The sequence below is a fragment of the Lontra canadensis genome, unplaced genomic scaffold (genome assembly GCF_010015895.1).
Source record: "Lontra canadensis isolate GAN:19392208 unplaced genomic scaffold, GSC_riverotter_1.0 scaffold15, whole genome shotgun sequence".
Lineage (NCBI taxonomy): Eukaryota > Metazoa > Chordata > Mammalia > Carnivora > Mustelidae > Lontra > Lontra canadensis.
Genome location: NW_022631009.1, coordinates 2,205,785 through 2,228,294, shown reverse-complemented (window position 1 = coordinate 2,228,294; position 22,510 = coordinate 2,205,785). Strand labels below are relative to the sequence as shown.

Below are 22,510 nucleotides of genomic sequence, written 5' to 3'. Positions count from 1 at the left end.
GACATATTTTAATTAGTAAATATTTAGTGCTTACTATGTTCCAGGCAATGAACTAACCACATTCCATCCATAATTGCTCTCTTCCTAACAATGAACCCACTGATTAAGAAATTGAGGCTTGTAAGTAGGTCACTCGCTCAAGCTCATAGAGCTAGGCAAGAAGCAGAACAAGAATGTAAGCCCAGTTTGAGCAAATACAAGGCCCATCCTCTAAACCACAGCATTATACTGCCGTGAGAAGGAAACTGCAAGGAAAAGAACCAAGAGCAAGCCCAAGAACAGGGTCTACCAACTATGGTAACACTCAGCAACCGGTCATCAAATCTGAGATGGAGCTTCCCACATTTATCAATGAGCTACAAAGGACGCTTCCAATCACAGGAAGGGGAAGTAGTTTTAAAAAGCACTGAGCCATGGGATGGGTCATTATCTTAATTTCCGTAATAATCTCTAATGAGCGTGAACTTTCCCATCTTGTCTGTCCCACTTTGGGAGCGGGCCTCATCTGCATGGGTCTGTTGGACACTACTTCATGGTGTTACATATTTTCTCTGGAGTCGCACTCTGCAGGCTGGAGCTAAAGGCAAGCGATTATTATAGATCAAAGCCAGTGAAGTGGGTAATGAGGTCTGGTATATAAAACATTTGGTATAAATGCAGGGAAAATTCTGGCCTTTCTTTAACATTAACTGCTTTGAAATGCATCATTTGCAATAGAATTCTTAGTAGGCCACTAGCTGCCGGAGAATAATTTCCCTTCACCAAACAGACCACTGGTAGCTTCGGCTAGATGTCTTTCACAAATGTGGAGCTGTGTGCAATGAGTTATTTTTAAAACACACTCCATGGGGTGAGTGCTACAATGCACCACGGAACGTGAAAAGCATTTCCCTCCACGGCAGAAACATGAAACCGAAGGGCAGTCCTGATCCGCTTCGCATAAGGAATACGGTCTGAATTTTCAGGCTGATACATCAGCTTTAAAAAAAAAAAAAAAAGAATTAAAATACCTAAGCAGACAGTTTTCATCTCCCTAGGTGGAAAGTGTTCTTACATATTCAGACTTGTAGGTCCCTGAGCCACAGGGGGGCAGAGGAAAGGTGGTTATAAATATAACATTAAAAGGATAATTACATTTTCCAATAACTTTTAAAAATCATGTCTGGCTCCTCTTTTACCTTTCAAGACCGGTCTATGTTAAGTAAGTGCTTCCCAGGCTATAAAGTGGCTTCTGTATTCTTCGCTACAGCCCTGGATAGAGTTTTCATTATTGATGCTAAAAGTGGATCCTTACCACAATCCAACGGCACGAGTGCTGGAGGATGGGAGTCATCAGAAAAGGTCACCAGGTCCCCAAAGTACTTTCCCTCTTCCCTTCCTTCCTTCCTTCCTTGCGGTCATTCCTTCCCCTTCTCCCTCCCTTACTCCCCCCTGACTCTCTTTCCCTTCTTCCTCCCTTCTGTCCTTCTATTGTTTTCCTTCCCAAGACATTTTACAATCAGCCTAACACATTGCCACGTACTATGCCACACAGGCTGGGGTAAAAAAAATCACACCCTTTCTATGATGAATTTCAAGAAATTCACCATCAGCCTCAAATGCGCCACCTCCTCAGTAACTGTCAACTCCCCAAAATCAGAGGCCATGCCTTACACCTGTCAGACTTCCTTTCGTCCACTGTACAACATCTTGACATGATGTCTTGTGCAGTAGTTAGAGCCTGGCGGGTGTGAGAGAATCCGACGTCCAGCTCCCCCATTTACAAGGTAACCTTAGACCAGTCACCTCATCTCTGACTTCCATTTTCCTCCGTTACAAAAAGGGGGAGTCACTCCCCCAGCCCAATCATCCACAGAGGGTTGACCTGGTGACAAAATCACAATGTGCGGGAAGCCACTTTTACAAACCTAAGCCCCGTGGCAGAGGGGGCTCCTTCCTAAGCACGAGTCAGGGTCGAGCGTCTGAACCCCGGGCTGCTGGCTGGGCCCGGGAGGCTGGGTCACCTCAAGAGAGCCTCATCTACCTTGGCACTTCTTGAAATGTGAAACTCAGCATGACATTTCCCTGCCTCGCACACTTCACCCTGAGAAGGAAATCTAACTCTGTAACAAGGCCTAGAAGCCGTGGTTCCTGCTCAGTTCTCCGGTCTTTTTTTCCCATTCTTGCCCTTTAGCAAGGCCAGAAGGCCACACTTCCCCCACCTCTACCCATACGGAGCTACAGCTGAGAGCCAAGCTCTTTGTCGGGCTGCCTTGAGACCTTTGCCTTCCACAGTCCTGTCCAAGAATGGGCCGGATGCCCTTCTGAGGCTCCCACTGCATCCCATAATGCCTGTGATGTAGCACTTTCCACTCCATCCTGTAGCTGCCTGTATGGGACTTATCTGCGTTGGTCACTGTGATATTGTCTCTCAGGCAAGCTCTAGTGGTACATGGCACGTAGAGGACACTCAGTAAGTTACCTGTTAGGCAAATGAATGAATGAATGAATGAATGAATGAGGAACTCCTCTGCCACGTGACAGGACAGGACTGTTTACCGTGGTGGAGGACATTCCTGAAGAGCTACCTGGGAACTCTGTACCATTACCATTTCAGCAAACCAGATGTAATATGCAGAAAAATGCCCCCTTCCGCCACCCCCAAGATGTACACCTCCTAGTCACCAGATCCCAACCATAGGTTATCTTGCCTGGCAAAGAGGAAGGAGGGCTGCAAAGTGAATTAAGGTTGCTAAGCAGGTAAGTTATAGTTTAAAATATGTATTTTTTAAAGATTTTATTTATTTATTTGACAGAGAGCAATCACAAGTAGGCAGAGAGGCAGGCATAGAGCCATGGGGAGGAAGCAGGCCCCCTGCTGAGCAGAGCACCTGATGCGGGACTCAATCCCAGGACCTTGAGATCATGACCTGAGCTGAAGGCAGAGGATTAACCCACCGAGCCACCCCCGGCACCCTAAAACATATTTTAAGAAGGGAAATTATCCTGGACTATCTATGTATGACTGAAGTAATCACAAACAAGTCCTTAAAAATGCCAGGAGGCAGAATAAAGTTTGAAGTGGTATTTTTTTTTTAAGATTTTATTTATATATTTGAGAGAGAGAGAGAACAAGTGGTGGGGAGGGGTAGGGGGTGGAGAGAGAGAGAGAAGCAGACTCCCTGCTGGGCAGGAAGCCCCAATGTGGGACTCGATCCCAGGACCTGGAGATCGTGACCTGAGCTGAAGGCAGATGTTTAACTGACTGAGCCACCCAGGCACGCTGGTTGGAGTGTTTTGATGTGGGAAAGACTCAAGTTGCCACCACAGGCTTAAAAATGTAAGGGAGTCATGAGCCAAAGCATCTGAGTGGTCTCTAGAAGCTTGTGGAAAAAGCAAGGGGACAGATTCTCTGTTAGGGGCTCCAGAAAGGAATACAGCACTATGGACACCTTGAAGTTAGCTCAGTGAGATCTGCATCTGACTTCTGACTTTAAAAAACTGTAAAATAATAAATTTGTGTTCTTTTTTTTTTTTTTAAAAGATTTTATTTATTTATTTGACAGAGAGAGATCACAAGCAGGCAGAGAGGCAGGCAGAGAGAGAGGAGGAAGAAGGCTCCCCGCCGAGCAGAGCGCCTGATGCGGGGCTAGATCCCAAGACCCTGGGATCACGACCTGAGCCGAAAGCAGAGGCTTTAACCCTCTGAGCCACCCAGGCACCCCATAAATTTGTGTTCTAATTTACTAAGGTTCTGGGTAATTTGTTAGAGCAGCAATAGAAAACAAATACAGTAGACAAGAAAGCAGAAGACCTGAATTGGACAAACCATGGGACCTCTTGAAGCTTCATTCTAATCAACAAACCAGGGATATGCGTCCCTAACCTGCTTCTCGCAGAATGCTGCTCGTGAGGCTTCAAAGCGGTAACTCTGTGTTTGAATCTCAGCACTGGAACTTATTCTCTGTGTTTTTTTGGCAAGTGACTTTGATGATCTGTGCCTCAGTCTTCTCATCTGGAAATAGTTTTGGTGGCTGTGAGAATCCAATGATTTAGTCCACGTAAAGCGTTTAGAAAAGCATCTCGTGTGATGCAAGGAATATATAAATGTTAGCTTTTATTACATATGTAAAGAGTCTGCAAAACGGTAGGCACCACAGCGTCCTGCAGAGGATACTGTCCAAGACCCCCAGGGGATGCCTGCCTAAAACCACAGACAGTACTACTGACCCCTATATATACTACGGTTTTTTCCTATACAAACATACCTATGGTAAGGTTTAATTTATGAAATAGGCAGTAATAATAAGTTAGTTAGCACTGACAATAACCAATAAAATAGCATAATTATAACAATATACTGTCATAAAAGTTCTGTGACTGTGGCCTTTCTGTCTCTCAAAATATCTTACTGTCCTGTACTGGCCCTTCCCATGATGAGGGCAGATGATAAGAGGCCTAGGTGAGGAGGTGAAGCCGGGGAAGTGACGCAGTCACTGTGACAGAGCATTAGGCTACGGTGACCTTCTGAGAATTTCTCAGAGTGGGGATTGTCTGCTTTCCAGGCTGCAGTGAACCTCGGGAAACTGAAACCGTGGAAAAGCAAAACCCTGTATAAGGGGGACTACTATATAGAGGGGCAAAGCCGAATCAGCATTCTTTTTCTTAAAGATCTATTTATTTATTTGAGAGAGAAAGAGAGTGCACATGCATGCACCAGCAGGAGGGGCAGAGGGAGAGGGAGAGAGAATCTGAAGCAGGCTCCTTGCTGAGCACAAAGCCTGACACAGGGCTCAAGGTCAAGACCCTGAGATCACAACCTGAGCTGAAAACCAAGAGGTGAACGCTTAACTGACCGCACCACGCAGGCGCCCCCAGAATCAGCGTTCTTATAGAATACTGGCTCATCAAGAGAGCGGAGGGTCGGGATGCCTGGGTGGCTCCACGGGTTAAAGCCTCTGCCTTCGGCTCAGGTCATGATCCCAGAGTCCTGGGATCAAGCCCCACCTCTGAGTGGGGAGCCTGCTTCTCTTTCTCCCTCTGCCTGCCACTCCCTCTGCTTGTGCTCTCTCTCTCTCCCTCTCTTTCTCACTGTCAAATAAATAAATAAAATCTTTGGGGGAAAAAAAAAGGGTGTTGGGTCTGAATTTATAGGATGTAAAGTGAAATAAGGTTTAGCAATGGCTTAACTTAGCTCCCTAGCTTCCCAATGAAGAAAATCAAGGCCCAACAAGAAAAAGCATCTTGTGAAAAGAGTAACCGCTAGTTAAAATGTAAGCACCCAAGTTTCAAGACTCTAAATTCCACAGTTCTTGGATATTCTTTAATAATCCATACATCCCAGGGGCACTGGAGTGGCTCAGTTCATTAAGCGTCTGAAATCTGCTCAGGTTATGATCTGAATCCTGGGATCGAGCCCCAGGTTGGGGGGGATCCCTGCTCACCTGGAAGGCTGCTTCTTCCTCTCCCTCCTCCAGCTCATGCTCTCTCTCTCAAAAAATAAGTACAGTCTTAAAAAAAAAGATCCTGTATCTTAAGTAAACTAAGATCCTATAAAATACAAGTTCTTGGGGCGCCTGGGTGGCTCAGTGGGTTAAGCCTCTGCCTTCGGCTCAGGTATGGTCTCAGGGTCCTGGGATCGAGCCCCGCATCGGGCTCTCTGCTCAGCAGGGATCCTGCTTCCTCCCCCTCTCTCTCTCTGCCTGCCTCTCTGTCTACTTGTGATCTCCCTCTCTCTGTCAAATAAATAAATAAAATCTTTAAAAAAAAAAAATACAAGTTCTTGTCCAATCCTGAGATTTCATGCCAACCAAACCACTGCCTCTGCCATGTGCCCCATCTCCCTGCCCTGCCATCCCTACTTCTACCACTAAAGGAACTGCCTGTGCAAGTGACATTTTAGATGATCTCAGCAGCCAGGCATTTCTGGAAGCAGTGCTGGGGGAGGATCTTTGATGGACAGGGTTCCTGTCAACAAGAGTCTTTGACCTTCTCCTTTGAATTTCTACTTCTTCTGATCCACCTCCCTAGGATACCTTCTGGACCCAGATAAGATTCTCTTTACCACCCACTCCCACCTTCCCTACCCCAGAACATTCTGCACTCTCCATTCTGGACAAAGTTATGGAAAAACTAACTTTATTGTAGTATCAGTTACAAAAGTGTTGACAGATTCCAAATTACTATTTCGCTATCAATCTAAGGGCAAAAAAACCTCATCCCACCACCCCTGACTCAGAACTACCAGGACATTTATGCAGCTGTGCCCAGCTCCACTCCACAGGGGGCCATTCACTCCGTATCTGTGTACCCCGTTGTCCCCCTGATGGTATGGGGTTCCCTATCTCCACGGCTGAATGCAGGATCCCTGCCCCTACTCCCGCAACCGGGGAATGAGTTCATAACATGAAGACGTCTGGTCTTAACTTTGATGACTATCTGGTTAAACACTGACTTCACTAGCACAGTATATTCACACTTTATTTTCAGCTTGAATTACAATGTAATGTCCTTGCAGGCCAGGTGTTCAAATGACAGAGACCCTGCCTCTTTGTAAAACAGCCCCATTGTGGCAGCAGCTGCCTCTGGAGAGCCAGGCACTCGGTGCCTTAAGGTTTTTAGACTCAGTCCTCTTCCATGTCCCTCCCTTTTGCGTAGCCCACACAACTGCTTCTCCTGCTCAAGGCTGTCTCAAGCATTTCAGCATATCTGAGAAGTGGGGAAGAACATCCTGAGCCCAAGAACTGAAGAAGCTTCAACTGAGTTAAGTACATAGTTGAAGGAGAAGCTCCGAGTATCAATTTCACCCGGAAGTTACAAGGATGAGCTCTGAAGTCTGATAGATCTGGAAGCCTCCTCCCTGTGTTGCTTTAAGCAAATAACCCACTGTCTATGATCTTGTTTCCTCATCAGTAAAAGGAACAACAGTACTGGCCTCACAGAGTTACAAAAAGTGTAAGGAACAAATGCAAGTAAAGCCTGGCACATAAAAATGCTCAAGAAATGTTAGCTGTTGCCATGATTCCCTTCCCACAGAGGAATGGTCTCCTAACGTTACAGTTACATAATAATAATAATAATAATAATAATAATAATAAAAGGTATACTAAAAATAAGAACTACAAACCCTAGCACAGTATGAGGAATGGACTATCCCTTGGGAGGGACAATTTCAGCTTCGTTTCATGTAATTATAACTAATCACAGCAGCCATTTGATGCATGTTTTATTTTTCTTTTACTCTCAGATTCTCTTCCATAGAGCAGCCCTGTAAAGCAGGAATGTCCAGTCGAGTTTTCTTACTCCCATTTTTCAGGAGACACTGAGGCTCAACGAGGTTAAGATAACTCTGTGACAGACTGTAACTAGAAGGCAGGCTTTGAAACTTGCTGTTCAGCTTTTTTCAGTGTTCCATTAGCAGTGGTGTTGATTCTCCACTAGAGGGCGCATGTCACGGAATGGGGGTGTGTATTGGCTGCCGGCTGGCTCAAAAACCAACCAACCAAACAAACAAACAAACAAAAAAACACACACAAAAAAAACCCCACCAAATCCGCTCCACAGCAAAACAAAACAAAACAAAACAAGACCAGTCTAAGTTAAAAAACTGCATTTTCCATATAAACACATCTTTAAAACATCTCCCTAAGCCTCCCGTCCCAGCTGATTACATCTACAAAGCCACTCCTATGTAGAAATTCAGCCATTGAGATTGCACTTCAGAATACAGGCAAGAAGGTATGTGATTTTAAAAAGCCCTTCCGGTGGTTCTGATATGCCCCTTCAGTTGGGAATCCATGTATTAAGCTACAAAAGAGATGTGTGATACTGGCTTTCATGGTATATAATCTCTCCTACTGCATTTAGAACCAACACTGGAACTCAGAACAAGAGACACTGTTTCAAGGGGGGCCTCTATTTGCTTCTCTAGATTGCAGTCGATCTCTGAAAACACAGGCTGGGGATAAGGGATAAGACTGCTGCCCCAAGCCCAGGTGGTTCATGTCTAGGAGGCTCACAGGCCTTCCCCCAGAGGTCCTGTCTGCAACACAGCGTGACATGTTGCAAGACTGTCACATTAGAGGGTTTTACAACACTCACTCTTCAGTTGCTGCATCTGTAAAGTCACATAACTGATTCTTTTTCTTTATTTTCAACTGCAGGGAATCACCTTACCTTCCTCTTTTTGAGAGGTATTTTTTATCTCTTTGCTAAGTCATTATTCATTAAATTGAAACCAAGGGGAAAAAAAAAAAACATAATGAAGGGCAGTGCCTTGAAACAGAACTGACCTGTTTTTTGTCTCCTGGTCCCCTGATAGTTTATAGTAAACATTGCAAGCTAAGCAGGTGGCCCAGCAGTTTATACTCCAAATTACACTTGCCCCACATCCCACCTGCCCCTTGTCACACAAACCAACACACTTAAGTCACGAAAACTTTTTTTCTGTTTACTTATGTTAATCATCAAGCCAAAGCAAATAGCCATTCAGTTTCTGGATCCAGGGTAGCAATTAAATACGAAGACATCACAAATCCTCTAGATAAATAAAGGTGTGTGTGTGTTGGGGGGGGGGGTGCCCTCTGTATTCCCAGCAGGAGGTAGACTCCATGTGTTGCATCAGCTGTCACATGTAACAAAGCTGGTTTCCCAACTTTGAACTTTCTGTTTCACACACCAGCACCACATCTGGTAAGCAGGAAATTGACCTAAGTCCTTAATTTAGGATTTAAATCAACCACCAGTTTACAAGATCTGAGTTGAAACACTCTTGTTTCCATGGCTATGGGTTCATTGATTTGTTCACTCAGGACACAAATCAACTCAGGGGAAATGAACGGTAACTAAATAAAAGACCCCAGACATCTCCACCTACAGTGAGGGGAAGCTGAATAAATAGACAAAAATAATTACATGATATTTGTACTGACCGAGGTTTGTACAAATTAAGTTATGGGCCAGGGAGGCAGATACCAAGTAAGAAATACAGATGAGGTGGGAAATCAGAGTGATTATCCACTTAATACCCTACTGCCTTTCTGCACATAACCGCAAAAGGGTACAAAACCAGGGCTACTTGTTCTCTCCACTTGAAAAATTAGGAGGCTATGCACACAGGATCTCAAGAAAGTCCATTCTTAGGAGCCTCACACTCAGGGGAAACTGTTTACAAATGCGAAACTGTTTCCACACCACTAGGGAAAAATCCCGGGAAAAGGCAGGCAGAAAAACTGCCTCAGCAACCCTCCACCCAGAGCAGCCTGGAATCCAGACTGACCGGCCAAACACCTGGCACCGAAAGGGAACTTCTGCGTAAAGCTGCAAAATACTTCCCAGCTCAGGGCACAACTCGCCAGCATAACCCCGGGTTCCAATCCGTGAGGAGGAAAGTCCAGAAGGATGATGGGCTTTTAGCGTTCAAACAGGGCCACTTCTCTCTGACTTCTTAAGGACTGAACCTTTTTAAATGGATTGCCCAGGCTTCTGAGAACGTGGTGCCCACGAGGGAAACTAAGAGAGTTGCGGTTATTCAGGGAGCCCTCACCGCAGCGCGGACGGCTGCCCTTCCTCTCCAGTGCCACTTTCCGCTACCCTCGGATTATCCGCGGGTAAAAATGACGAACGGTGCCCTAAGCATCTGACCCTGCGCCTGCCACGTAGCTCAAGAAACCCTGCTCGCCGAGCCTCTGCACACACCCCTGCTGGGTCCAAGCCCGCAGCGACTCTAGGGTAGGGACAAGTTGCCCCCCAGGTGGGTTAAAGTTGTCCCAACTCCCCGCCACCGCCCCCCACGCAGGGCCCCCGGGCGGTGCCGGCACCTGGGCGAGCCTGAGGGTGCGGTGGGAGGGTGATGGGGTGTGTGTGCGCGGCCCGCGCGGCGTTAACCCCTTACCTTCCAGCAGCACCTCTTTGCCTGCGCGCTTGAGCGCCTGCACCGCCTCATCGTGGGTGGCGTCCCGCAGATCGGCCCCGTTCACGGACAGGATGGCGTCGCCCACGTACAGGGCTTGGGTCTGGTCCGCCGCCAGCCCCTTGAAGATCTTGCTGATGAGAATGGGCATCTTGTTCTCCTTGCCCCCCTTGATGCTGATGCCCAGCCCGCCCAGCTCCTGCTTCAGCACCTTCACGCCGCGCTTCTGGTTGGAGATGGACTCGGGCACCTGCTCCGGCAGGTCGGTGAAGGCGGTGCGGACCCCGGCGGGCGAGTCCGGGGGCTGCGCGCCGCCGGCGCCCCTGCAGAACGAGCCATTGGTGGCGGTGCCGATGCCGTTGTACGCCGCGGCGCCCTCCTCGCAGCTCAGAACCAGGGCGTCCTCGCTCAAGTTCACCAGAACTTTGTGCCAGCGATCCCGCACCAAAACTTCCAGCAGCCCGCTCCGCTGCGCCCGGCCGCCTCCCCCGCCGCTCGGCCCCGCCGCCGCCGCCGCCGCCGCCGCTACCGCCATCTTTCCGGCATTCTTAAAATGCCATGTGATTGCCAAAGGGGGGAAAAGTGGGGAAGGGCTGCGGGGGAGGCCGCGGGCCCGGGGAGCGGGGAGCGCGCGCCCCGCAGGGAGGAGGCCGGGCGCGGGACGCCGCTCCGGAAGTTCGCACGCGCGCTCGGCGCGAGTTGGCAGCCGCAGCCCTGCCCGTTCCCCCTCGCTTGAGGGGTGGAGCGACCTAAAAGAAGGACAGACAGACTCAGGGGAGGGGAGAAGAAAAAAAAAAGCAAGCCAGGCGCCAGTTGCAAAAGCCCAAACCGAGGGGAGCCGCGCCGCAGCTCGGCGCGGGGAGGGCGGGGAGGAGGAGGCACGCCCGCGGGGAGGGGCGGGGCCCGCGGCCGGGCGGCTGCTCACCTGTTCCAGCCGCCGCAGCCCCGGCGCTCCCGCTCCCTCGCGGCTCGCCGGCTCAGACCCCCGCCGCCGCGCTCCCGGGAGCCCACGGCGCGGCAGGGACGGCTTCCTAGCGCCCGCTGCCCTCCCCAGCACGGCCCTCTCCTCTCGAGCCTTCCTTCTCCGCCGGCGCCCACACCGCTCCCTTGCTGGGACCGCTCCTCCTGCCTGGGTCCCCTCCCTCGATGCCCCGACCCCTTCCCTTTCACTCCCCCCACCTCCCCGCTGGATTGTCCCTCAGTCCTAGCCCCCCAACTCTATCTATATTCCTCTCCTCACGCTGACTTCCTCCACCCGAGGCTTGGCTTCTCCTGCTGAGTTCTTACCTGTCTCTCCTTCGCGGGAGGACGGCCAGGTAGACTCAGACCGAGGCCCCGGGTTCTCTGAGAGTCTAGAGGGAAGGCTGTCCTGAGAACTCAGCGTGAAGCGTCAGCATAACCCGAGTGCCCACCGGAATCTTCCTCTCTTTAAATGCAGGACCTCTTTCTGCCGGATCTCTGGAGAGGTCCGTGCTGGTAGGGCTTTTCAGCAGGTCACTGTCTGTCCCAGGCCCCAGGAACTGATGCCTTTCCAGCTTTAACACGGAATATGCTCAGTGGTTCTGTCCTATCTTTTCCCCCACCAGTGCCATACCAAATGTTTCCGGGGACTTTCTCTTTTTTTTCCCCAAGATTTTCCCCAACTTCCAATATAGGAAGTTCACCATTTAAGAACTCAGTGCCAATGGACTGTAACTGAAAAGTTCCTTCACTGGTTACTTATTTGGAGCTCAGGATGCATTTTTTCCAGAAGAACATGATGATAATTGTTGGTTACCTGACTAGGCCAATCCGGAAATGCCAACATAACCCGTGGCACAGCTGAACCTCCCAGAGTCCTCCTGGCTCTTCAACGTCTTAGGTTCTCCCCCCACCATAGTTAGGTGTCATGGGCTTGCCCATTCCCTAAAAACAAGAGAGTTTTAAGGCTCTCTTGAATCCCCCATTTCTTTACACCTTTCTCTCCTCTATCCAAAATCAAAACAAAACTCTCAAATCTTTTCATTCCTAAAGTAAACCCCACCCAGCAAGGTGTCCAGAGGAAAGAAATCTTCTCAAACACATTCCCACTGACATGTATCACCACCACCATTACCCAGCATTCTCTAACCCTTCCAGAATGACCCAAACTTTTTTTTTTAAAGATTTTATTTATTTATTTGACCGACAGAGATCACAAGAAGGCAGAGGAACAGGCAGAGAGAGAGGAGGAAGCAGGCTCCCTGCTGAGCAGAGAGCCTGATGCGGGCTTGATCCCAGGACCCTGGGATCATGACCTGAGCCAAAGGCAGAGGTTTTAACCCACTGAACTGCCCAGGCGCCCCTGACCCACACTTGTAACTGACAATTCTTTAAAACTCAGATGAATCCCTAAAAGGTAGCTGGAGACCCAGGCAGGGTCCCCAGATGACATGAAAACATTTGGACTTCTTTTAAGAAGTCACTGAGGCAGATAAGTGGAGACCATTGGATTAATGCTTCTGTTTGTAGCTCCCTCCTTTCCTACAGTTTTAATCCACGAGTCTTCTACAAGATCTGTTCTTTCCTGTAAAAGTACCCACGGCTGCAGGGCCAGCAACCATAGGATCAGATGGGGAGCCTATAGGGCATACCACTGTGGGGTGGGAAAACCAGTTGGGACTGCCCTCTGCTTTAGAGGCCGAGGATTCACTCCTATCACTCTTTGGGGAAATCAGAGCCTGAGTGTCTATGCGATAACCCAAAACATTAAGGAGGAGCTAGGCACCAGAACCCCAGTGTGATGACTGAGAAACCAAAACTGATACCCTCCATTTCCATCATGGTCTTACCTCTGCTCAAGCAATGTGGGAATCCCAGACACAACTCAAGTGACTTATTGATTTGCCATAAGATACCACAGGCTCTGGAATGGTACTTTCTCAGAATCTCTGTGATCAACATATTTTTTCCTGTGTAAGCCGACCTGCATGGCAAGAAGGAGGCAGCTTGTTCAAAGCGGCATCCAAAGGAGGAGAGACAAATCCTGAATATCATTAGGCCTGAGGAGCACTTGGTACCTGGAGGTGGCTTTGTCAGTGGAATTATCCAAACAGCCCCTATTCTGCCCACTTTGCACATACGAATTTATTCCTCCCAGGGATTCTAGGGGGTCCTTACCCCTATCATCATTCCCATTTCATGGGTGAACAAGAAGAGATACAGGTTTAATAATTGGCCGGGGCCTGTCGCTGGTCAGTGGCAATCAGGATGTGAAGCCAGATATGAAGAGTCTGGACCCTTGAACCATGGTCCTACAGTCTGCTGAAAACTCCAGGCGTGTTAGCGGCAGGGTGTATGCTGCAACACAAGCTGGGCTTGCCACTGGGAGGGAGCACCTAGCGTCCTGAGTGTAGACAGGTAGCACCCGCCCCTGCCTCCAGCCTCTCCCTCTTTCCAAGATTAGCCACCACTCTGCCCTTCCCTCATTGATCCTTTCTTAAAAATTTTACCATAGACATGTTCATAAATTGAAGCTGGTAACTGTTGTGGTCTTACAGGCCTAGAAGTCCTATCTCATTCCTCAAATACCTTTGCATCTCTGGCCTCTGATAGGCAACTTGGATTCTCAAGGGTAAACCTTTTCCTCAATTTCTTAGTTCTTCGCAGGACTTGAGACTAGGGCCCTGTATCTCCTTAATATTTGCCGTTAGACAGATGATCCCTTCCTACATCTCCTTTTTTTTTTTTTTTTTAAGAACAATCACTGGAAAGTACTGAAAAGGTTTCCGCCTTCCTCCTTTTATAAGGCATCTGAACCTCAGAGTGTAGCAACGACGGAATCAAGGCCACAGAGTGGGTTTGGGGCAAGGCAGCCACTGGGCTCTCATGACTGCCAGTCCAACTCCGTATTCCTGAAATTATACCTAAAGCTCCCTGACCCCCTTTTCTTTAAACCAGATTTCTTTTGCTTAGCTCTGTCTCCTGTTCTGTTTCCGCCTTCTGGCCTAAACTTTTGATTTTCATTTCCCACCCAGCCAGAACTGGGATGCTCCTCTGTGGGCCCCTTTCCTCGTGGGATGTGCATTTTGCTCCAGAGTGTATGTGAACGTAGATTTGCAAGAGCGGGTCATGGAATCCTCAGCCCCCCAGCACCAAGGGCACAGGGACAAGGAACAGTGTATGTTCATCCAATCATCCCCCAGAGTTTGGCTGTGCACCTGCCAAATCCCAGGCTGTGCTCTAGGTGTTGTCATCCGGGAGCAGAGAAACTGGCAAAGGTGTGCTCTATGGAGCTTACATTGGTAGTGGGTGGTAGAGTGGACGTAGAGAAAGACTACAAACTTGTAAGATATTTTCTTGCAGAACTAAACACTGGAGAGAAATTAGAGCAGTGTGTTAAGAGTCAAGAGTAATCGGGGCAAGAGACTATGAGGAGACTGGGAGTGGCGCTGTTATGGAAAGCCTTTGGGAGGGGGTGACTTTGGAGTGAGACGTGGATGGTAAGAAGAGGGCAGTCTTGCAAAGATCCAGGGGAAAAGATCCCAGGAAGAAGGATGCACCAGTACAATGCACCTGAGACAGAACCCAGCTTGTCTGGTTCATGGGACCGGAAGGAGGTCAGGGTGGCTGGGGCAGTCTGTGGGAGGAAGAAAGAGGTAGGGGCAAGTTCAGAGAGGGAGGCGGGACCAGATCACAAGGTAGGGCCTCGGAGGATTGCAAAACAGACCTTCCTCCTTGTCCTCTTTGAGCTTCAGCCAAGAAACACTTTGGATTGTCAGTCTTGATTTCAAATGTTGCTTACTGTTACCTCCTGAGTAAACTTCTATGGGGTTGAACACATGACCCAACATTTGGGTTTGGAAAATATCATCACCGTATTTTTGGCCATGCTTCCTAAAGAGCGGGTAGAACACCTTTAGGGAGATTTGTCCAATATGCAGGATGGACAGCGCACCCAGAGTGAATAGTAAAGAAGAGGAGACCGAGGGCTTCTTCATATCTGGCCAGGGGAGGGGGGAGATAAGAGAGCGGAACTAGAGTGAGAGAAACAGTGAAAAAGAGAGAGACGGGGTGAGTTTGCAAGACGGATGCTCGAAACGCAGAAACTCCTAAGGGGAGGCTTAGAGATGTCAGTACTATTGGCGAAAGGCTTATGGCGTACGAGGAGGCAGCCAGAGGCCCACTCTGGGATGCAAAGACAATTCAGACAGGAAGACAGTCATGAACACGCAGTACACGGGGAGAAGGAGCCGGCCGCAGAGCTGGGGGTGAAATCAGTGGAAGCAGCTGTATCAAAACACTGGCTTAGAGAGTCTCACTTCCGAGGTGAAGCCCCGAGACTGGGGGATGGCACCGAACACAAAGAAGGCCGAGCCGGTTCCTTCTCCTCTGGTACGCCCCAGTTGGCCAACAGGTTTATCATCAACTTGAAGAAAGTTGGCAAACACCCTCTACTGCATGTGCCCGGCTTTTCTGGGTGGGTCCCCGGTAAACTAGATAGACCACCACTCAGGATGTCAGCCGGCTGGGGGTCAGGTGAGAGTTCTGGGATTGCTCACACTGAGGTCAGAGCGCTACATCTGGGACGTTTTCAGGAGGAGCAGGGCTAGGCCCCGGGCAGAGCTGAAAGTACTTCAATGTTTATCTTCCAGCTTCTCCTCCTGAATTCCACTCCCTTCACTTCCCTTCCATAACAACCCGCTGGGGAAACAGACCTTACCCCAGTCTTTCAATACCTAGGATGTAAATTTAAGGCATTTTTCCTAAGGGATCATACATTTGATCCTTTTTAAAACTGTGAGCAGTAAGTTAGATCTTAAGTTAAAGGCACATTGAACAAAATGGCTCTCTGAAATCCTGGTAGGCAGGAGAACCCTCCACATCCTAATTAGGCCACAGGTTGGCCCAAGTAGGCATAAATCATGTCCTGGTCCGAGGGTCAAGAGGAATAAGAAATCAAAGTTTCTTCCATACACATTTTTCAAATAATAGGAAATGAAATAGACAGGAAAGTTCAAATAACTATTTCAGATCTTGCTAAGCTGCTCCTTACACTCCAAAAGAGGCTGTTTATTAAATTACTTTCAGAACCTTTGGAATCAGAAGTCTATCGATGGGGGAAACTCACTTTTTCCCATGATGTCTCCACCCCTTTGTGGAGTCATCCTCCTGTATCTGCCCTTGACCTCATGAAAAACTTCCTCTCGCGCTCTACCTCACAAGCTGACAGTCCGTTTTTGCTCGTCACCCAATTCCTTCCCTGCTGCTATAGCAGTGTTCTCCTCGGTCATCTCCCTAACTCATTGCTCTGAACTCTGAGTCGTCAGCATGGCCATGCACAGATCCTCCTTCATCCCGGACTGATTTCTCACCCATTCCTTCTGTTCTAGCTGCAGCTGTAACTGAAACTTGGGCTACTTCCCCAATACTGTATCTCCCCACCCACTGCCTTCTCTATCAAGACCCTCACCTTCACTGACTGCTCTGGAAGGCTCTCAAACATTACACCAACATTTTTGATACCTAGTAATACCTCCAGATCACAGAACGTTTACAGTCTTCCGTTTTTCATCATTTAATAAACTCTAGTACTTTCTTTAAGTTATGTTGTCTTTCCCCTCAATCCCCTAGCAATCTAGACATTTTTTGATGACAAGCTCCTGGTTCCTGTTTTTCCTTTGAGAATTCATTCCTCCACTATCATCAGTCAGACGTGAGTATTTTTTTTTAAAGATTTTACTTATGTATTTGACAGAGATCACAAGTAGGCAGAGAGGCAGGCAGAGAGAGCGATAGGAGGGAGCAGGCTCCCTGCGGAGGAGAGAGCCTGATGTGGGGCTTGATCCCAGAACCCTGGGATCATGACCTGAGCGGAAGGCAGAGGCTTTAACCCACTGAGCCACCCAGGCGCCCCCAGACATGAGTATTTTTAAGGAAACGTCAATGTATTCTGCCTCAAATAGGGTTTGTGATTTGGAAGAAGTTCCTTCACTTCTAGACCTCAGTTGAAGTTGGAATTTTTATTCTAATTTGGTAGAAAGGTAGGAAATAGCTAAGATGAATGACCCAATTAGTAACTAAATACCAGATGACTTCCAGGGTTTGGAATCTAAAGTTTAGATGTTAAGCTAAGGAAACACTCCCTAGCGCTCAAGAAGGACCAGCTGAGCTCCAGGAAGGGCAAAGGTTTTGAGCTGAATCTTAGGGAAGCATAGACTTTGGAGAATGAGATAAGAGCAAACAAACATTCCTAACAGGGGGGAACAACTTGATGAAAGGCAGGAAGAAAAGCATGAACAAGATTATCTTCATTGAGCAGTGAGCTGATCAGCTTAGAATGGGTTTGAAAAAGAGGGAAGACAGAGATCTGGTGAAAAGATAGTATTATTAGTCAGAATGCTTGGCTCCAAGTGATAGAATCTCAACTGACACTAAACACCAAATGGGAAATGCAGGAGCTCACATAGCCAATTTGCTAAGGGCAAGAGAAAGGCTAGCCTTGAGTACAGCTTGAACTGATACCAACGTACCTCATTCTTTCAGATTGCACAAGGCCCAACCATGGCCAATGGCAGTGCCAAGGTTTAGAGTACCCTGCTCAGCTTCCAAGTAGGAAAGGTCTCTTCCCCTCATCTCAATTAGAAAAGTATCCAAAGGGAGAAAGATGAGTTCAGCTTGGATCACATATCTAGTCTGGTGGCTGAAGATAGGTACCATGATTGATGGCTCCCAATGTAGCCCCATGGCTGGAATGGGGATGATAAGCAATTCACCAAAATAAAGGCATATATTTACTAGAATAAGGCAAGAAAGAAGACGGGGCCAGACCAAATTATAATTCTCCACTACAGAGAAGTTGGAGCCTGTTTACCCGACATGTGGAATTTATCCTAAAGGTCCTGGGAAGCCACTGATTCTTCCTAATCAAGGGAGAGTTGCAATAAAAATAGATCCTGAGGAAGATTAATCTGTTGACAGAATGAGAAATGGGTTAGTTGGAGAGACTGAAGTGCCTTAGCAAGATTCCTGGTGCACATAAGGAACATAAGTCTCCGTGGCTACTGAAGACAGGAGAACAACCTGGGAAGATTGTTCAGTAACCTAAGCAGGGATAACGAGATGGATTTGTGTGGAAATGAAAGAGATAGTTTAAAGAAATATTGAACAGACTGTGATAAATTACCATATAGAGAACTAGAAAGAGGAGGAGAAGCCAATGAAATAATTACTTTTTGTTAAATCTTTAAACTATGTCAGGCCCTGTACATACAAAACACGTCATTGATTGCAGACACCAACCGTTGGACATATGTCATGTTATCCCCATATTATAGATGAGAATGTTGAGCTCAAAAAGGTCACGCTGCTTACGAGTTGGGATTTAAGCCTCATTCTAATTGTTCTGTCTGATTCCAAACTCACACTTTTTAATTGTTACAATATACTAAGTATTAGCTTAGGTAGCCAGGAAGGAGGTGGCAGAGCAGGTCAAGAGGTGGTATGGATTCCTGTTAGATGTGTTGAGTTCGGGGGGAAAGGTAGAGCAAGCAACACGTAGCGTCCTAAAGGCGCTAAAGTCAAAGGCCTAGATAAGCATATTTTGGTGTCATTTGCTTAGGCTAGAGTCTAATGTGATCAAGGGAGAAACTTTAAGGAGAAAACAACAGTGGCTCTTTGGTAATGAAAGCAAGAAAAGGAAGGTCAAAGGATGATGCTTGAAAAATGTTGAAAGCAGAATTACTAGGGTCTGGCCATTGATTTGGATGTGGGGAGCCAAGGAAAAGATTGATTATGGGCAGAGAAATTCATAACTATACACTCACTTTTGAATTGCTTTTCTGCCTGATTATACTAGAACTATAAAATAAATAGCTCCAATTAATTACAAAACTTGGAAGCCCAGATGCAGAAGACACATTCAAAATCAAAGGGTTAGTGCCCTACTTCTGGAATGGAAATTAAAGCCCTCTGAGGCATCACAAGATACTGAATTTATATTGAGGGTCCACTGGACTAAAGTCCAAGGATGCCTTGATGCCTGCAAGCTCTTGTCTGACTGGTGAAGGGACAAAGAAAACTAGAACAAGCAAAAGGCAGAGTCTGGAGACAATCCCAGGCAGATGCCTCCTTTCCTGTTTCCATGGGTGTCAATATTTTGTACTGTAGGGGTAGGGGTTTGTGGTGGAAGCAAGCAGGAAGGAATTCTCCTAGGACCATGTTAGAATAGAATGGCAAGTGTCAGGAGTAGCCTGGACAACTGGCATATTAAAGAGTGGCAAAAAATACTTTCAGGAGTATTTTATAGGAAACAAATTGTCGACAGGCTGACTAGAATTTCTATTTCTCCTACATTTCTATTAAATATTAGTTTTTCCAAGGCAGAGCTATGCTTAAAATTTTATAGCTGTTGTAGAATTAAAGAGCTTCAAGGAAACATCTAGCAGTTGTTCCCAAACTTGGGAGGGAATAAGAACCACCTGGGGAGCATGTTAAAAAAGCAGATATTGAATACAATAATTCCTTCTGCATTTATTAGCAGACATTGGTCTGAAATGAGGATCTTTCTTCTATATACAGTCTTTTTTGTTGCTATTGCTTTTTAATTTCACTCTGATGGATTCTTATCTAATGTGCTATATTCCATTACTGTTATTATTCTGTTTTCTGCTTAGATACACCAAATTTGGCCAGCACAAGCCTCCTCAAGCTGCCTCCTATGAACTTTTGATATTGTCCCATTGTCTTTAGGCATACATTTTTTTTCCTTTTGTTTTCTGGCATAACAAACTATCAACTTACATTTTATCTGCCTAGCCCTGGGATCAGCCATTCCTTAAGGAGCCCTGGTTCCCTTTAATATGAAATATAATTTAAAAACCAAGATCTGGAGACTAGAGGTGCCTATCTCTACTATGGTGGCAGGTAGATTGAGTTTGTACTCACATCCCCAATTCGAATCCAACACCATAAGGTACTTCCTTACTTTTTCTTATTCCGTATTTTTGTCTTCTGATACATGAGAATCTGGTTTCCAACACTGTCAATGTACTCATTCATCTTGCTGTGTCCTGCAATATAGAAAGAAATTTTCAGGGTTACTATCACTATTCCAATACCAACAACAAACTTACTTAATTTCTTTGCAATTCGTGTTGTGTTTAGAATATATTCAACTAAAGTTGTACAAAGTACCACATAGAGGCTCGATCCAATTTATCATGTAAATATCTAGATAGGGGAAAACAGGCAGAACCAAAAAGGGGGGGGGCTGCATTGTACAAAATAAGTGGCCTGGATTTCTTTTCTTTTTCTTTTTTTTTTTTTTTTTTTTAAGATTTATTTATTTGACAGACAGAGATCACAAGTAGGCAGAGAGGCAGGCAGAGAGAGAGAGAGGAAGGGAAGCAGGGATATGGGGCTAGATCCCAGGACTCTGGGATCATGACCGGAGCTGAAGGCAGAGGCTTTAACCCACCGAGACACCCAGGCACCACGTGGCCTGGATTTCTTAAAAATGTCAAGTCATGGAAAACAAAAAACATGAGGGAATTTTCTAAATGAAAGGAAGCTAAAGAGACGTGAAAACCAAATAAAATGAAGGACCTTGGACTAGATCATCAAAGAAAAAATACAGAGATTTTTTTTTTTTTGGTGGCAATCAAGACATTTAAATATAGACTATCTATTTGATAATATAATTGCATCAACGCTAATTAAATTCCTTGGATGTGATAAGGGCATTATCCATTATCATCACAGAAAGTCTTCATTCTTAGAAGATATGCACTGATGTGTTTAGGTGTCAAGTGACGTCTGTAACTCACTTTCAAATGGGGAAAGAGAGGAATTACCAAGAAAATGTGGCAAACTATCAACTGACTTCCAAATAGAGAGACAGAAAAAGGGAACAAGAGCAAAGGAAAGATCTATGAAGCAAATATGGCAAAAACAACAATAAGTAAATCTAGTAAGAGGTAAGTGGGGGTTCATTGTATGATTCTTTCAACTTTTTTGTAGGTTTAATACTGTTTTGTTTTGCTTTTTTTTTTTTCCTTTCCAAAATAGAGTTGGGGATAACAATGCAGAAACCTAAGCCTCATCCCAAAGGATTCTGATGTCTTATGTAGGGTCTGGAAATACACATTTTTTCCAAAGTATTTCTCATGCAAATATGGTAGCATTCTTAGAAAGGCTGAGGAGATATATGTCATTTTACAGATGTGGAAATCTAAAGCCAAAGACTCCATAAGGTCACACACATCCTTGGAGGCAAAGCCAAAACCAAATCTCCCTTCTCCTAGGATTTGGTGGTTCTAGAGCAGTCAAACTTGAATAAATAGTGGGTACTCAATATATATTTAGTAATCGTGGATAATCTTGAATGGTAGGTAAAGAAAAAGGATCTGATTTAATGCTCCCTGATTCTGATCCAGGCACTTTCAGATACTTCCACTGTTGCAGTCTTCCCAAGAACCCAACAGGTATAGACGGATAACCCATTTTTTATGTATATAGAAATTCACTCTGAGGTCTCTTGCTATTTCTTCTGTCCCTTCCACTTTGCCTCCCTCCCTCATTCCTAAAACACACTGAAAATTTCAAACTATGCATTCGGACCGCAAGAACTGTGTAGGGATGCAAAGATTCACAGTCAAGGACAAGGGTTGGCAAACTATGGCCCCTGGTCCAGCTGCTTGTTTTTGTAAGTTAAGTTTCGCTGGAACACAGCCATGCCCGTCTGTGCACATACTGTCTCTGGCTGCTTTCACCCTCAGAGGCAGGCAGAGTTGAGTAATAGTGACAGAAAATGTAGAGCCCTCTGACCCTTGAGCCCTTTGACAGTAGAGATAATCACAAATATAAAGCTATTTCTAAGCTGGCCCTTTACAGAAAGGGAATGCCCCCTGCTCTAGTGCATTAAAATGCTGAGAAAAGTTCTGAAGCCACTTTAACAGTGAGGAAACCTGGAACGCCAATGAAGGGACACTGGTCTGGGATACAGTGGGCATTCCAGTCCGGGAGAGCTGCCATTATCCTATATCTAGGAGACATAGAAGAGAATCAGAACCAGCATTTGAAAGCACTTACAAAAGGCAGTTGATGTTTTCTTATGTACTATTCACATCAACTCTGTAGAAACCCACGCAAGGTTATATCGGTTTGGGGTGGAAGGATAGGAATTCAGACTAAAGTTTGACAAACTCCGCATTGTGTCCCCTTTCTGCTGGGTTACCGTGCCCTCTTTGCCACGTTTTGGGCTTCTGTTGACTGAAGCTCTGATTTTATAGCTGTGGGCCTCTGAGTGAAGGCCTTTAAATCTTTTTAAAGGGGAGCCCTCGAGAGGATCAAACTCTCTTCCAGAGAGTGAGTCTTTGGCATCCTTAATATTGCTGTATTTTAAACTCTGTCCCACAGGCTTTCTGAAAGGTTAAAAAACTGGTTGTTCCTTTTGGTGTCACCAACATCAATGCCCCAAGTGAAAGCAGCTTTGGATTACAATCAGAGCAAGGGTGTCCTCTTTTTGCACAAAAGCAAAAACAACTTTATTGCCATTTTCTTTTTTCCAGAAAGTCTAGCAGCTGAAAAATTGGGGGATTATTGCAGATTTCATTCTTTTCATTTTCTTTCTTTCCTTCTTTTTCTTTCTTTTTACTTTTCTTT

General features: G+C 46.3%; 1 protein-coding gene across 1 annotated transcript in view; it reads right to left on the bottom strand.

Annotated features, from left to right (window-relative positions):
- The window catches only part of SNTB1 (syntrophin beta 1), a 227,327-nt gene extending 216,683 nt beyond the window's left edge, over nt 1-10,644 (bottom strand). Inside the window, exon 1 of the mRNA XM_032858409.1 lies at nt 9,872-10,644. Coding sequence (XP_032714300.1) covers nt 9,872-10,424 — 553 coding nt within the window. The 5' untranslated portion in view covers nt 10,425-10,644. The remainder of the gene's footprint in view (nt 1-9,871) is intronic.
- Nucleotides 10,645-22,510: the final 11,866 nt, after the last annotated feature.